We start from the raw sequence: 15,225 nt of genomic DNA on the forward strand, positions 1-15,225 counted from the left end.
AATACATAGTGAAGTAGTGGAATAATATAATAGTCATTTAACAGCAGAATTCGATACATGGAACTCTATTTGATCCCTAATATGGAGCATTAAGATACTAAAATGAAATAGTTATAATTATTTGCTAATTACTAAATCACAAAGATTCTAATGATAACTCGAATCGTACCTGTGCGTGTGGATCGTGGCAAAGATGATCGGCACTTCTGGACAATTCTGGCACCATGCTGGTGAAACTGATATCCGACAGCATCACTCTCCTAGCTTCCCGTGTCTTATCAGACAGTCTGAGTCTCCCTGGGACACCAGTCGGCAGAGCAAATTTACTTGGTAACGTAGTGAACGTATGAGCCACTTTGTGCGCAAGATAACTCTCGGACCTCCAGTGGGCCGGAAGTGCGGAAATGTCTGTCTGAGCACCGGATTCTCGTCTTGCTCCGCTAATTCTGTCCATCACCGGCCTCAATGGAGCTGCACTCTTTCGACGACCACCAGCTAGAGCCTCTCGGTGGATAATCGGTCTGACAAAGTAGAAAAGCGTACATGCCTTTTAACAATTTGATCATCATATTCATGCTACCAATTAATAATAGATGTCAATATAGAAACTCTGATTATTTGATGTCATAAAAGTATATGTATAACACCTTTGATACATCAATCGATACAAATTTTGTGTATGAAAATTTAAAAATTACATGATCCTTAATAAAAAATGATCAACTATTAAATATAACATACGATAGCAAATTATTGCAAAGTAATAGATATACCAACATAAAATTTGAGATTTAACAAGAACTATGTGATATTGTAGTACTGTTCAAAGTTACAGAAAACAAATGATTTGCTTAGCACCTCTATGCGTGTGGAAGGTTGCGTGTTAAATGATAGTAAACGTTAAACTTGCAGTAATGGAATTTCCTATGAAATTACGTACAACTTTGAACAATTAACGGCTCGCCGTTGGCTTCTGAATGCAATTACAGCGTAGACCGTAAACAGTGACCTCCCAGACTGATCTAATTTTGCAATTACGAAGTTTCCATATTCACGACTATATTACACTAATTATGAATTCGATTCTTCTAATTTTAATTCAAGAATTTATTAATTCGAACAGAATTAAAATAATTTACTACATTTAAACGTGATGTATGAAAAATTTACACAAACAGAACGCTTTACAGTAAATGTACAGACTCTCATTATATTGCCATGAACAGACTGTGGATGCAGAAAATTATTCGTAATTTACAAGTAATAAACAGAATGGCTATCCACCTACACTGTATTAATTTACAGAGAACACAATTACAGTGTTATTTCATTTTATGCATATCAGTCACCAGGAAGGTTCACATATAACGAGTTGTAGCATATTAAAGAAAGGGAAAAAAAAAGAGTTGGAGGTAAGTGAAAACGTTTTATAGCTGTTAAGTACTCAGCAGCTAATTAAAGTACTTTCAGTGAATACATGCATATATTGGCGTGAGAGTCTCATTGGGGAAAGAATGAAGTGCACTACGTGACGCGAAATTCTCCGGGCCTATTCAAGCAAACTATTCTCCTTTCTCATTTTTTACTAGCATCATAACTATAAATTTAGTCAAATGAAAGTATACAGCGTTCCTTTTAAGACTACCTAAATATCTTCTCAAATTGTGATGATGTTAAAAATGTTTTTCGCATTCTGTGCATCAAAGAATTAGTATCGAACAAAAATATTTTTCAGGGTCATTTTTTCTGAGATTTAAAAATTTTCGATTTGTTTTTACAGCTACATATTTTTTTATTGTATTGCGAAGTTGGTCGTTTCAAATTGATATACTACTGCACACATTGTGCTCTCATAGAAACATTATATAGCTGAATAACTAGGTACATATAAAATTTGAAATCAATATATTTCGAAAATCAAGTATAATTTAAAAGAAACCCACGATGTAATACTATACTGTATGATTTGTAATACTATATACGAATACAGCATGTGTACTGTAATTTCGAAAGCGATATCCGCATCCATTCCTTCTTCTTGCGACGTCCTTGCACTAGCCACATAAACTCTTGAAAATAAAGTAAAAGCATTCTTTTTAAAAAAGAAAGCCTCGACGAAAGTCCGGTGCATCATAAAGAAATCGATACGCTATCGTGCAACGTTAAAAAGGTGGCCATTACCTGTAGGCGGTGGGTGGCGCGGCCAAAGTGTTTCTCCTGACAGCGTGTCTGGTAGCATGTTCCGGCTCTTCAACGACTCCACACTTGCTGATATCAGTTTCGACCAGTACCGAACATTGTGACCACATTTTGTTCAACCTAGAGCTAGAACTCTCATCGAATCTATCAACGCTTTCCTCGCGATCGATGCTCGAGCTCTGCGACGAGACGGCCTCCTCCACCGAGCTAGTTTTCTCGCCATTGCAAACCAGAGACTCGCCCTCGGTCGATTTCGTGTATTTCAGCATCACCGGTTGACCGGTGGTTACAGGTTGTTGCCAAGATTCGGCCTCCGTTATCGATACCAGGTCTTCTTGCAAGCCAAGGTCGCGACAAGTATCATCCGTAGTGAATATCAACTCGATATCATCCAGCTCTTCGGACTCGTTCTCTGACTGATCGTTCGGTTTCGGCTGATCGGTGGACTGACGTTGTTGTGACTGTACCTGCGTGTCAGGGTTGTCACTGAACACCGAATTGTCGCCATCGGAAACAGACTTCAAACTCAGGTCCTCCATATCTTTATCCGGCACCTCCAAATGGTCTCCTCGCGCTTCGTTCCCATCCTCCTCTTCGAGGTCCTTAGACAATCTGTTAGCCGAAGTAGATGCCAACTCGTTGAGGACACTGCTGTCTGCAGCTTCAGCCAAGCTGTCCCCAGCTGCTAGCGTTAAAGTTTTAAGAGCAGGATCCTTCGACATAGCGCACTTCTGATCGATGGATAATGATCCTTCTACGCTTCTGGTTGTCTTCTCGACTGTTTGAAACTGCAAATCGTCGCCCTTGTTATTGTTGTTATTGTTGCTGGTAGTCCGTACTCCGATGATCGACTTAGATGCTTCTGGCACCTCTTCCGCGATGACTTTGTCCCTGGACGCATCCATGAATACGCTTGCCTGCTCGGACAGACTGATACAGTTTACAGGGTGAGAATGGCAGCGAGAATGCTACCGCCTGTGCACGTTACACGTGGTTATTAATAGGTGCATCAAGAACGGGATGCGTTCGTTTTAATTAACGCTAACGCTATGGAGCATCGCTATTCAGCGGCACACATTTACTAACATAATGTACCGCTGTTAGCATCAAGTAAACAGGCCACTTAACACGATCATCGAAATTATTTTTTCGAACTTTAAATTCAACCATTTTTTAAATGTTCAAATTCCAAAATTTTCCAAATTTTAGGCTTTCATGTTTACAATTCTTCAAATTTGCTTGTGAGCAATTTTTCGGATAATTACTAGAATCCTGCATGATGATGATCTATGTTATACATCTCAATTCTACTACATATACAGCTCATATGACTTTTATTGAATTTGATTTAGCAATAAAATGAAGGAACTTCGCAACAATGTATATCAAATGAACATAGAACGCCGAAAATGAACACGAAGTGAACAAACGAAATCTTAATTCTTGACAGAGACAAGTTTCAAGACTCACTCTTTAGTATCCTCTACTGCAAGTGGAAAAAGACGAGATTGGGCTGGCGGGCTTGTGGCAGCATCAGTAGAAAACTCACTGTTCCTGCTTAGGATCTTTCGCCTAAGGACGTGATTCTCGAGAGCGAGTCTCTCAACGACGTCAACGTAGCTTTCACCAGAAAAATCACCGACGCTCTCCTTAAGACGGCGAAGCTCTTCCCGCGAGGAATCCAGCGCGGAACGCAATGATATCACAGTCTGACACACAAAAAGAATATAAAAGAATATTTCAAAATATTTAACATACAAAACAGTATTTTGAATAATTCAGCATTCCTCAAATATTTTATCTATGCTATAGTGTATTGTTATAACCAGACATATTAAATTCCTAGATTTCTAAGTACTTTGATCACTATACGCTTCATCCCTTTAACTCCTTATCCCTAGATCCCTAAATCCCATCTGTACATTCCTACATCTCCATATTCTTAGACACTCAAACTTCTGGATCACTAAATGTGTAAATCCTGAAATCTTCAAATCCCAATATCTTAGGTCCATAAATCCTTAGATTCAAAATCTTTACATGAAAGAACCCATAACCCAAAACTCCTAGGTCCCTAAAACGTGTTCAATGTGCACATACGTATATTGATTGAAAGGGAAATCATAATTATAGTTAAAAATACCATATAATGAGAAATTTTGTTCTTTTAATTTTGCCAAATGTATTTAATTACCAAGATTTCGTTTATGTCGTCAATATGTACTACATCAAGCGATCCTGTTATTAATTTCACATTAAAAATTGCGAAAGTCTTTGAAAATTCTCTTGCCTCTTGGCAGTTGCAAAGATAAGTCATCCAAATGTTTCCTTTCGCCTTGTTTAATTATTAAAACGGAATGTTCGTGTTGTAAATCTGTAAATCGACGTAAATATCCGTGATTACAAAGTTAATAACACTGTTTCGAGGTAAACCGACAATTTATACGAAAGATTTACAACACATGATTCAACGGAATGCGAATTTAAGCGAAAGCTTAATTGCAGATTAAACGTACATCGCGAACATTCGTATAAAAATCTTAAGATGAGAATGAATGAATTTTCTAAATACAGAAATACCAGTTTTATAGTATTCAAAAACCCTTTTAAATTGCACGATACGAAATTGCTTATAAAATTAATGCGATTTATATCTACATTAAAAATCGGTAAAAATACATTGTGCGAATCGCGTTTATAAACCACAGTAATCAAGAGTTAGGCATCATAATCACGAGTACGTGACGGAGACTGTGAAGATGATTATACTGCAAGTATCGCAACAATGTTATAACGTTGATTCTTGTTCGAATGGTTATAAATAACATACATCCCTTAATTCGATTAACCTTGAATTTGTTCGAAAGAAAGTAGTATCACAGACCATTTAAGGTCAAGGGATCACGAGGGTAAAGAGTACAGCGAAGAATGAATAGCATCGTCGTACATGAAATCGATGGTTGAAGGATGTATAAAATCACCTGCTTCCCTTCTCCACGTAACTGTGTCATTTAACCAACAAGTTACACGTATTCTTTAGATACATTTTATCTAACTAATATTATCCATAGATCTATGAATTATTGTTCACAGTTCCCCATATATCCCTAGGTCCTAATAACTATACATCCCTACACCCGTAGATGTCTTTAGATATGCCTAGATATTTGAGGAGAAGGCCAGATATTCTTAGATATCCCTAGATACCTCTGGAAATTCCTAGATGTCATAAATATACACATACGGATATCTGAGATGTCTTTAATAATCCCTAAATATCTCTAGATATTCCTAGATATCTCTGAAGATTTTCAGATATCCCTAGATGTCTAAATGCCTAGATATATCAATCTATATATACATATAGATGTTCTTAAAGATCCCCAGATATTTGTAGCTATATCCATGCTGATTAAAAAATTTCAGACAATTTTTAGTAATGTAAATAATTTACTGAATGCACCGATTTTTAGAAGATTAAATCGTATACATAATAACATAAAGTGTATCTCTTCATCATGCATAGATACTGTCAGTGAAGTGAGATATAATCAAAAGATACAACAATGTATGTCCATCTATGGATTAGTACTGTATTATTATACCAGTTCTATTTCACTAAAATTACTATACTATTATAGTAATAGTTTGCTATTCTATTTAATCACAAGAGTTGGTACAATCTCATTTCAAAATTTTCTTCAATTATTTTTATGTTAAAATTAAAATGAAATTCACCACCGCCATATATAAACAACTATAAGACTGTAGCCATTGTAATTTCTTTACATTTTTATACAATCTTTTTATTTCAATTTAAAATGAGCTATCATTAAAACGAATTATTATTTTTAATAAAATATCGATACCACACGTGTAAATTAAAAATGAATATTGAATAAAAGATTTTTATCAATTTCCACAGTGAATTCGATGTGGAACTAAATAATCACCTTAAGTTAAACTGTAAATCATACGTCAGCAAAAATCTAACCCCATCACCCAAGGGTTGATACGTAAATAGTCCAAACCTGATGCAAAGCTCTCACGACGTCCAGTCCGGGGATTCCCGGGGATGGCAGGGTAAGCTGCAGCCCCTGATGGTGAGACTGCCGACCAGCTTCAGCTTCCATACCTCCTCCTCCCCGCCCGATATTTCCAACGAGATCTTGTCACCGCCACAGGTCATGCCGAAACTTCTTTCCTTTTTGTCCGTTTGACCACTTCACTCACGATTTCACTAATCCTAATCGATCACCGTCGATGCTGTCGTTGTCGCACTCACGAAACAATAAATGATTCTTCCATACACTTGACAAGACTTAAACCAGCCCTCACGAACGACTTCAATTCATCACAATTGTCAAATCTCACTGTTTCGTAAAATGACAGCGCTATAAATAAAATCTAGCATGTTAAGGGTAGTTAATACGCGTTGCATTTTATCTGTCACATGATATTACGTATCGAATTGATCGAATAAAAATATAAAATAACAAAAAAGTATCACATGTTCATTATTGGTTTAAATGGTAGTTCTCGATATCTGAAACACCTTTTACGTGCTACTTCTGATTATTTTTTTAAGTGAAATTAAGCAATTGAAATTTTTTGGATTTTAAAGTAAATTATCTTCTTAAATTAATGACGTACGCGTCAATTTATTTTTATTGTCTCATCAGTTTATTAAGACTTGGATATAATGCGCAAAATAAGCGTTGTTACTAAATAAGTTATTGACAATTTGTAAAATAAATAATAGTTGAATATAAGATTATTGGAAACTTACTTTTCACGTTAATTTTCAACGACGTACTGAGATCGTTATAAGAATCAAATGTTAATTTAGAAACTTTTATTTTTTATTAGAAAATGACGCCGTGAGTACTGCGCGTAATACCATACGGATTGATTTACTTTTACACACGCACTTTATCGTCCACGGTTGAGAATACACTACTGACGAGAACAACATTTACGACGGTGGTTGAACAGAGTTTTCCAATAAGCAGTCATCGTTAGAACCACTAAACGATACTAATCGATACGCAACAATCGAACGATTTATAGATAACGCTTGAGCACGATCGCCAAGCATTCAAAATCTATCAACTCTATTATAATTATACTTCCTCGAATACCGATTATCGTTTAATCTGTAGCTTTTCTTAGCATACACGAATCGTCAAAATTGTTTGATCAAATGGTTTACGTTAAATAAATCGTTCACTTGTACTTTAATCTTGATTCTTTAAAAAATTACTTTCTTTTTTTAAGTACGACGCGGCAGAGTAATTTTCATACGAATGTCAACAATATAGCTCGAGCTGTCACTTGCTCTTTAATGCAGACGACGGGATAGAAATACAACCCAATTATCAGGCTAGCCAACATTGCATACTCCCATGATAAGGAGCATCTTCACGAGAGACAAATGACGAATTGTGATAAGCGATGATTGTTTTATTTTTTTAGCATACTTGATGACAAGAATATAAATATTTAATTATCAGTTTTCACACGAGATACATTTGTTTCTGTCCATGTATAACAATCAACAAATTTTATATGTATGTAAGATAAATTGAAATTCACTGTTGCTTCTTAACTTTCATTTTTACTTTCAGGAAATTTATGTACATAATTATAAACTATTAAATAAGTAATTTAGTCGTTGATCATTTACAAATCCGTCTTTATTATGTATACTGTAAAACGTGAACGACGAGGTAGAAGAAAACCCCCACCACTAAAATGTAAATATTTACTCGAAAACGTTTTGTTCAATATTTTATTAATAAAATGTTGTAATTACGTATTTAATTTCATAATACGAAAATAATTGAATTTTTAAGACAATTCATACTTGAATATTAATAGATTTGTGTCAAAATATTCAAATACTAATGAAATTTATATTGGAGTATTCAAATATAATTAAAATTCGCACCCATTAGAATTCAAACTCAATTTGCAGATCTGAAATTCAAATAATTGAATATCAAGTATACTTGAGTATATTCAGATACTCTGTAGAATTTAGATTTAAAATTCGAGTTATTTAAAAAATTCATGCAAACTAAGCATAATACATTATTATAGTACCTGGTGGAACCTCCCTTCCCTATATCGACATTTTCCCTAGGGAAGCCTACCATGCTCGATACTCTTATATACAGTAGTAGATAATACGCATATATACAGTAATCTGTCCGCGCAAAGTTCGGTTTTAACCGATTATACACATGTTGGCTGCTATTAGTGACGTTAACATTACACAGTAAATAATTCCAAATAAAAAAAGTCAAGTAGTACAAAAAAACGTTTAATAAAAACGCAAGAACGTCGTGATGAAAAATATATTTTAATGGAAGGAATAATCCTATTTTGCGAGGATGGAGTGTAGGACAAATTTAAAGAGCACTCTTTTTATAATTTTTATACATATAACTGTATTAAATTGTACTCATTTATCGAGAACGTATTTGAAAGATGTGTCGACTAGCAATGGTGAAATTGTACCACGAATTAGCTGGTTATTTAGTAATTCTGTTGACACTCCCGTTAGGGTTAAGAGAGGAGTTATAGACACTTTACCCGAAGACAGTTTATTAAAGTCTATGAATTCTAAGTGTCGAAACAATTTACTTCATCTCTGTAATCATGTAGGTGGAAACAGTGATGAATTGATGTTGTTAGAATGTATTCAGAACTTTAAGGTATAACTTACGATTACTTATGTTTAATGACAATATTTTATAATTAAGAGATAATATTTAAAACAAGTAACATTAAATTATTATATTTAACTTACAATTGTTTTTATTTTATAGCCAACTGAAGTATCCGGCATTGATGATGAATGTCGTCAAGCCATTTTTTCTTACATCTTAAATATTACCAATAATTATAACATAGAACGTTTAGCTAAAAAAACTTGTGGTAAAGAGTTAGATCTGACAGACTGTTCTGCTTCTGATAAGAAACATGGTGCATATTTATCATGTTTAATTGATCAAAGAGAGAAAGTAAAAAATCCAGAATGTATTGCTTACATTCAACGATTAGAATGGATAGCATTTAATGATTTCAGAATTACAACATTTTCTTCGGACTGTGCAGACGATGTTAAAAAGTTTAAGTGCGATAAAGTACAACCTTACAGAGACATATCACAGGGACAAATATTGGCTTGTCTGCAAGAACATATTAATGAACTTCAACATGATTGTCAAAGACACATATTTCATGTATCTGAAATACAAGCTGAAAATATAAATTTAGATCGACAGCTATACATAGCTTGTGAACAAGATCGTACTAAATTTTGTCCAGGCATCAGACCTGGTAGTGGTCAAGTATATAAATGTTTAATGCAACATAAAACGGATAGAGCTATGACAGCTATGTGCCAAGAGCAACTTACAAGAAGAGGAAAATTAATAGCATCTGACTATAGAGTTAGTAAAGGATTAGTCAAAGCTTGCAAAGATGACATTAAAATTAATCATTGTAGGAGACCTCCACCTGAAGATAAAAATATATTTGGAAATGATGATAAAAATAAAAGACCTGCAAATGAAGATAAAAATATAAGACTCGCACGTATTCTGCTTTGTTTAGAATCAGCCGTAAAAAATGGAAGTAAAATTGATAGAGACTGTCAAGCTGAAATGTTTGATCACAGGAAACTTCTAATGGAAGATTATAGATTATCTCCTGAAATAGTTGATGGATGTGTTAATGATATTACAACATTCTGTAATAGCCTTGAAATTGGTGGTGCAACAATTCACTGTTTAATGGAACACACTAGAACTAAGAAAAGGAAATCAAGAGTATCTAGCAGATGTCAAAGAGCGGTAATAAAATATTTGTATACATATTAACATATTGAAGTAATAATAATATTAACGATAATATATTAATATTAACAGTTAGAAGACTTAATTATGGATGCGGATGCAGGAGAAGATTGGAGAATTGATCCTGTATTACGAGAACAATGTCAACCTGTTGTTAATTTAGCTTGCAGAGATGTAAGAACTAATTATTCAATTATAGATTGAGAAAAAAATAACTAAAATTTAATATTCAATTTAAATGTAGGTACGTGGAGGAGATGCCACAGTTATATCTTGTTTAATGGATCAACTTGGTACAGATAGAATGACAGAAGCTTGCGAAACTGCGTTAGTTCAAATACAGTATTTTGTAGCTAGAGATTTTAAATTGGACCCTCAATTGTACAGAGCATGTAAATTTGATGCAATACGATTGTGTCATGCAAGAAACGCATGGGCAAGTGATGGAAAGCAAATGCATCCAGAAGAGGGACCTCTTGTTTTACCATGTTTATACAGACATGCATATCATCCTCAAAAAAATATGACTGTAAACATTTATGTATTCTTATCTTAAATGAACATATTCATTAGAAACAACCACTTATTTTCAAACTGTTTTAGTTAAGAACGGAGTGTCTTGAAGAAATTAGACGCGTTATGAGACAAAGAGCAGTAAATGTTGATTTGCAACCTGAGATTGAAGAAGTATGTCTTAATGAATTAGCATCATTTTGCTATGACAAAACAGCGAAAGGAGAAGAAATACTGTGCCTTCAAGACAATTTAGATCGGTAATAATATGTGCGATTCATTATATTAAACTTCATATATTTATACTTATTTTGTTCTTTATATTTTTAATTCTTTTGCTTGATTCGTAGTTTGAACAAAAATTGCAAATTAGCAGTGGGCAATTTTACAGAAGAACAAGCCGAACGCGTTGAATTAAATCCTATCATTTCGGCCACGTGTCAACATATCATGGAGCGTCATTGTGAGGTACGATAAAACTTTTAATAAAAATGTATTTAAATACCATGTAACATTCTTTATATTACTTTAACAGGAAGTATTAAAGTATGGTAAAGACGAAGGAGACATGATGGAATGTTTAATAGAACATAAAAATGATCTAGATGTACGGTCTGATTACAAATGTAAAGCAGCAGTGGAACATTTTCAATTAATATCATTAAAAAATTACCATTTTACTTATAAATTTAAAGAAGCTTGTAGACCATCCGTCAAAAGATGGTGTCCAAAGTAATTTTCTTAATATAATTTATTAAATTTATGATACAAGAGTTTTAGTAAAAACAATTTATACATTTGTACATTATTTAGGTCTAAAACCAAAGCAGATGTGATAGAGTGTTTGAGTGCAATTGTACAAGAAGATATAATGAAAGATACCCAGCATCATATACCAAAAGAATGTAGACAACAGTTGAAAGCACAACTTTATCAACAAAGAGAAAACATTCAGTTTGATCCTATCTTACAAGCACAGTGTACAACTGATATTAAACAGTATTGTTATAACGTTGAACCAGGAAATTCACAGGTATTGTATACACATATTTCGTTCATTGAGCATTTTTTCAATTTTTATATCAATGTTAATAAGATTATGGTTATTTTAGATTTTGGAATGTTTAGCAGCACATAAATCAAAGTTATCTGATGCGTGTCATAAACAGTTATTTAAAGTAAGGAAACAAGAATTTCAAGACAGTTCAAGTGACTTTGCTTTATTAAATACATGTCGAGTTATGGTAAGACAATTCTGTCACGATGTTAGTCGTTCTCAAGCATTGGATTGTCTCAAAAAGTATAAAGATGATCCAACATTTGATGATAAATGCAAAAATATTGTTATTCGAAGAATGATTGAACAAAATACCGATTATAGATTTAATAGTGCATTGCAAACAGCATGCTCCTATGATATTAATAAGCATTGTAAGGAGGTAAGAATTAAATTTAAAAAAAGCAGGTTTCTAAACTCTTTGCTCCTAAATATTTTTTGAATATATTATACTTATTTTTAGGTTTTATTGCATCAACCTACCGATAAAGAACTTGAAGGAAAAGTAATAAGATGTTTAAAGATTAAATTTCGAGAGTCAAAACTCACAATAAAATGCGAACATCAAATGACTAATATACTTAGAGAAGCAGCTTTAAATTATCATCTAAATCCGTTACTGGCTACAATGTGTGCGCATGAGGTATTATTATTAAAATATTTCTCAAATATCATTTTTATAACAAAAACTTTTTCTTAATATATTCATGTTAATATTCATTATTTGTTTCAAACAGATTGAAACAATTTGTAGAGCAGATGAGAATGATCCTGGAGCAGTAGAAGAGTGTTTAAAAATGGAATTTAATGCTGGTAATAGAGATATGAAAGAAGAATGCCGTCTTGAAATTGCAGATTTAATAGAACAAGCAAGAGCAGATATCAATGTAGATCCTTTATTACAAAAAGCATGTGCTGTTGATGTTAGTAAATACTGTAGCGATGTTCCGCAGGGTGCAGGAAGACGTATGTTAAACATTTATAAAGTCAGTATGTTAATAATTTACAATTATCTAGCAGAATATTTATGCATTTTAGATATCATGTGCCTGCAAAATGTATTAGAAGATAGTAACAAATCTTTACAACCGGATTGCTATAAAATGTTAACCACAAGAATTGATATGTTCAGAAACGCGGCCAAGGTAATAAGTTTTATTATCATAATGGAGGCATTTTTGTAGAAAGTACTGTATTTGAACATTTTATTTCATTTGAAAATTTGCGACAAGTATTCTTCAATTATATTTTATAATTATGTTATGACTTACATGAATAAATTTACTTCTAGTTAATTGCGCCAAATTCGATACAAGAACTTTATTCAACTGTAAACCGATCTCCTGCAAGACGATACTTCATGATCGTCGCGCTAACAATGATTGGTATAATTTTCATCATCGGTTTATTCTGTGGCAGAGTGACAAGACGGACAATGATCATGAAAAATAAGTGATAAATTAATGTGAGAACAGTCCGTCCTCAGTAATTTTCGATCATCGTAAATAAAGAAAAAAAAAGAAAATCAGCATGTAAAATAAACATCGAAAGCAAGGAACACACAAGATTAAAATGTTGACCTTCCTACAAACATCAAATTATGCAGAAATAAAACAAAAAAAATAACATTTTATATTTTTTTTTATCGTATATAAACTTATAAAAAAAATAATATTTACATATTACATGTCCATGATTCTACGATTTATTATTGAAACGTACTATCATAAATGTAAAAACTGTAAAAGTTGAATGAATGGAATGTATGATAAACTGGAAGTGATCTGCAGTTAAGATGGATTTTAATAAAGAAAAATATATATATATATACATATGAAACATATTATAGAAATAGATATATATATATTATAAAATAATAAATTGAAACAAGGAATGAATTTTTATGTCAATATTCTATACATTTGTAATATATAATGAAAATTTGAAAAAAAGAAAAAAATGTTTACATTCTGTTTAAGACAAAAACATTATCTGGGCACAAATTATGTACTTTGGTCTTCCATTTTAGAACATTAGAACATGTGTGTATTAGACGCTGTTAGGAATGATTTATAATTAATGAACTGGGATGGATATATGTAATATGCACATGATATAAAACAACAATATTACACATTTTTTCAAGAAATTTATGCTCAATTTATAATAATTAGTACTATTTAAACTTTTTATTAAATATGTTATCACTGTATTATAAAATATAAGACCAAATATTATATCATAAAAAATATGTTATTGATAAAATATGGAGGTAAAAATACTCAGTTGTAGATTACATTGTTGTCAGTTATAAAAAGTAATAAATTTTCTTTCTACCTGTATCGTAGAAAAAAGTGTGAAAAATGTAACCAAGATATGATAATTTTGTAAAAAGTTAAAAGATTTGAAAAAATTCATATTTGGATCGATTAACATAGAAGAATACAGTTTGAAATAATGCATTTATCAAAATTACTAAATATTTAGTATTGTTCATTTCGATGTATTTATGTAATTAGCACTTATTAATAACTGTTTCCATGAAAATACGGGAAATCAGAGTCAATGCATGCATATGTTCTGTTTTTGAAGAAATTAAAAAAAACTGCTATTTCCTTTTAAAAAATAATGCTAGATACATCCTTTAGTTATGAGTGGTTCTGAATAGAATTGAGGATGTACAAGGTACGGTAATATAACGCAAATCTACTGTATTAATATTATTTTTGCTTGTGTTAAAGACGAAATGAAATTTTAAAAAAGTAGAAAACCTAAATTGCACCTGAGTACATATTATACAGATATTATATATATATTTATGAAATTCCTTCAATAGTATCATGAAAATACATGTTATATCAAAAACCAGCTATTATACGATGAACAGCTTGCACACTTCTACATAACGGCTCTGGCAATAACGCATAATTTCTTTTTACAGCAAATGGTTTTCATTATAATCATATAGAAAGATTCTATACAGTACTAATTGCTACCTGAAAAGGAATAGTTTCGAAGCCACGGAAGTCTGGTTTCGTTTTTAACGATTCTAATTTTCGAGTTCGAACGCTGCGCGCAACGGTCGCGTTTACAGTTTTCCTAAAGACCGTAAGGCGACGCAGCAGTCGCATACAGTGCAAGAACCAGCAAAACATTGTTCGCAACGTTGTTTGCGTTGACGAACAAAATTGCACCTTCGGTGAGTGCGTGATAAATATACATCGTTCAATCGCGCGTACCAAGTGCATAGCTTTGTTACTCATTACGAAACATTATTGAAATCAGTATCGCAACCAATTCCAGTATCATCGAATCCATGCATTATCTTGTCTGAATAGCAACACCAAGTTCATTACCGAAAGATTGATGTACGTTGCTCGTCGAAGGACACCTTACGTACGCGTTTAAAAAGCGCAACAGTTACGACAAACATTGAATTGCGATGAACTGCGCAACGACATAGGTGTGGCGCGCGAAAGAGAGCGTACATGCACGTATCGGTAGTCCGTACGTGCAAGTGCTTCTTTGGAATGACGGCGGCGAGGAATTGGATTAACTTTCTCCAGTTACGTTTCGGTTTGAAAAATCAAT

At 33.0% G+C, this 15,225-nt stretch overlaps 2 protein-coding genes across 7 annotated transcripts in view; one reads left to right on the forward strand and one right to left on the reverse strand.

Annotated features, from left to right (window-relative positions):
- The window catches only part of LOC100876462 (uncharacterized), a 42,560-nt gene extending 34,810 nt beyond the window's left edge, over positions 1-7,750 (reverse strand). The window contains exons 1-5 of one of the 4 annotated variants that reach the window (XM_012279469.2): positions 6,989-7,750; positions 6,231-6,593; positions 3,670-3,908; positions 2,182-3,129; positions 170-521 (exon numbers count right to left, since the gene is read on the reverse strand). In XM_012279469.2, coding sequence (XP_012134859.1) covers positions 170-521; positions 2,182-3,129; positions 3,670-3,908; positions 6,231-6,332 — 1,641 coding nt within the window. In that variant the 5' untranslated portion in view covers positions 6,333-6,593; positions 6,989-7,750. Of the gene's footprint in view, positions 1-169; positions 522-2,181; positions 3,130-3,669; positions 3,909-6,230 lie in introns of those variants that run through there. The other 3 variants (XM_076535209.1, XM_003700629.3, XM_076535216.1) reach the window with 3 other exon arrangements.
- A 588-nt stretch (positions 7,751-8,338) lies between these two features.
- On the forward strand, positions 8,339-15,199 carry Glg1 (Golgi apparatus protein 1). 3 transcript variants are annotated; one of them, XR_013038865.1, is made up of 14 exons: positions 8,339-8,918; positions 9,033-10,061; positions 10,137-10,238; positions 10,309-10,593; positions 10,668-10,837; positions 10,928-11,045; positions 11,113-11,309; positions 11,391-11,610; positions 11,690-12,016; positions 12,098-12,277; positions 12,372-12,600; positions 12,673-12,779; positions 12,926-14,833; positions 14,938-15,199. XR_013038865.1 is itself a non-coding variant. In XM_003700628.3 (13 exons), the coding sequence occupies exons 1-13, from the start codon at positions 8,595-8,597 to the stop codon at positions 13,088-13,090; spliced, it is 3,453 nt and encodes a 1,150-aa protein (XP_003700676.1). In that variant the 5' UTR covers positions 8,339-8,594; the 3' UTR covers positions 13,091-15,199. The 3 variants fall into 3 exon arrangements, 2 of the variants coding, with proteins under 2 accessions (XP_003700676.1, XP_012134845.1); XM_003700628.3 differs by having other exon boundaries at positions 12,926-15,199; XM_012279455.2 differs by lacking the exon at positions 14,938-15,199 and having other exon boundaries at positions 12,673-12,821; positions 12,926-13,159.
- Positions 15,200-15,225: the final 26 nt, after the last annotated feature.

The sequence above is a fragment of the Megachile rotundata genome, chromosome 1 (assembly GCF_050947335.1).
Source record: "Megachile rotundata isolate GNS110a chromosome 1, iyMegRotu1, whole genome shotgun sequence".
NCBI lineage: Eukaryota > Metazoa > Arthropoda > Insecta > Hymenoptera > Megachilidae > Megachile > Megachile rotundata.